At 52.0% G+C, this 1954-nt stretch overlaps 1 protein-coding gene across 1 annotated transcript; it reads right to left on the bottom strand.

The window, feature by feature from the left end:
* Positions 1–555: 555 nt before the first annotated feature.
* On the bottom strand, positions 556–1473 carry LOC139603733 (olfactory receptor 14C36-like). Its single transcript, XM_071454628.1, has one exon. The coding sequence runs from the start codon at positions 1471–1473 to the stop codon at positions 556–558; it is 918 nt and encodes a 305-aa protein (XP_071310729.1).
* Positions 1474–1954: the final 481 nt, after the last annotated feature.

Raw genomic sequence — 1954 nt, 5'->3', positions numbered from 1 at the left:
ATTTCGAACCTGCTCCGGACTGGGACCTGGGAAACACCAAGATCCTGCACCTTGTGGCCTGCAGCAGCTGCCCCAGCGCCGGAGGGACTGAGAACAGAGTGACCACCCCCCAAGAGAGACTTTCTGAATTTGTCATCTTTTTTCAGAGCGGTGTCATCCGGTATTGTTCACTTTGTGTGCTGGGGGGTGCTGTACCTGTTAAATAAACAGGTTCTTTCCACTCCTCTCCGAGGAATCCTTCCCGAACCGGTTGGGGGAAGGGGCCATGTGGGTTTGCTTACTGGAGGGGCCCTAATTTGGAAATTCTCCTCCAAATTTGCCCTAAACCACGACAGTAGTGATAGCACAAAACCCTGGTTTATAGAGCTTCAGGGTGAAATTCAAGGGGCGGACAGTGAATTTATTGGGGGTGATTAAAAATTTTTATTGAGGATAATTTTATAACAGAAAACCCCATTGAACACGACTAAAGACCTGGGCAGACCTGTTGGGCCTGTCATGAGTTCCATTCCGAAAACTGTGCAGAAGGAAACAGGCAATTGGTTGCTTTAGAAGTCATCCAGTCATCATTTTCCTCAGGGCAGCCTTGAGCTCCTGATTCTTCAGGCTGTAGATGAGGGGGTTCAGGACTGGGGGCACCACCGAGTACAGAACTGACACTGCCAGATCCAGGGATGGGGAAGAGATGGAGGGGGGCTTCAGGTAGGCAAAAAATGAGGTGCTGAGAAACAGGGAGAGCACAGCCAGGTGAGGGAGGCAGGTGGAAAAGGCTTTGTGCCGTCCCTGCTCAGAGGGGATCCTCAGCACAGCCCTGAAGATCTGCACATAGGAGAAAACAATGAACACAAAACAGCCAGAAACTACACAGGCACCAACCACAATAATCCCAAGTTCCCTGAGATAGGATTTGGAGCAGGAGAGCTTGAGGATCTGGGGGATTTCACAGAAGAACTGGCCCAGGACATTGCCATGGCACAGGGGCAGGGAAAATGTATTGGCTGTGTTCAAAAGAGCATAGAGAAAGGCACTGGCCCAGGCAGCTGCTGCCATGTGGGCACAAGCTCTGCTGCCCAGGAGGGTCCCATAGTGCAGGGGTTTGCAGATGGACACGTAGCGGTCGTAGCACATGATGGTCAGGAGGGAAAACTCTGCTGAAATGAAAAAGGCAAAGAAGAAAACCTGAGCAGCACATGCTGAGTAGGAGATGGTGCTGGTGTCCCAGAGGGAATTGTGCATGGCTTTGGGGACAGTGGTGCAGATGGAGCCCAGGTCGCTGAGGGCCAGGTTGAGCAGGAAGAAGAACATGGGCGTGTGCAGGTGGTAGCCGCAGGCTACGGCGCTGATGATGAGGCCGTTGCCCAGGAGGGCAGCCAGGGAGATGCCCAGCAAGAGGCAGAAGTGCAGGAGCTGCAGCTGCCGCGTGTCTGCCAGTGCCAGCAGGAGGAAGTGCCTGATGGAGCTGCTGTTGGACATTCCTTCACTCTGGCCATGGTGGACTGTTGAAACAAGACATTGACAAGCTGGGTCCAACTTTTTGAGTCAGTCCTATGGATTTTGCATGGAATCCCCTCAAAATTACTTCTATTCTTGGGGGGGGGACGACTTTGCTAGAATTTTTTGAATGGGTGTTTTTGCGGCTGAGTTACTGATTCATCTTCAGCATTGCACTCAGTCTGAACACGGGGGAGAAAACAGAGGGAAAACAGGGTTCCCTGTGCCCCAGTGCGGTCAGACCTGCTGGTCCCCACACAGGGGCCTTTGATCATTACACCTCCCTCGAGTTCAGGGTAATCAGACTTAAAATGTGCTTGAAAACAAAGTAGGCTTTTGAAATGCTCCTGTTGAAAAACTAATTTTCTCGAAACTCTTTGCTCTCTCCCGGTGCAGCTGGACATGGAGGGATGCCAAGGGTTGGTCTGGCTCTCTGCTACCTGGAGTTGTGCCTGCTGGGAGC

This window comes from Agelaius tricolor, unplaced genomic scaffold, assembly GCF_023055355.1.
Source record: "Agelaius tricolor isolate 1412-34295 unplaced genomic scaffold, bAgeTri1.0.p SCAF_40, whole genome shotgun sequence".
In the NCBI taxonomy this organism is placed as follows: domain Eukaryota; kingdom Metazoa; phylum Chordata; class Aves; order Passeriformes; family Icteridae; genus Agelaius; species Agelaius tricolor.
The sequence above is the reverse complement of the archived record's forward strand: the minus strand, read 5'-3'. Positions and strand labels throughout refer to the sequence as shown.

What these genes read in the sequence shown, in the direction of transcription:
- LOC139603733 (XM_071454628.1), bottom strand. Translation starts at nt 1,473, where the DNA reads ATGTCCAACAGCAGCTCCATCAGGCACTTCCTCCTGCTGGCACTGGCA.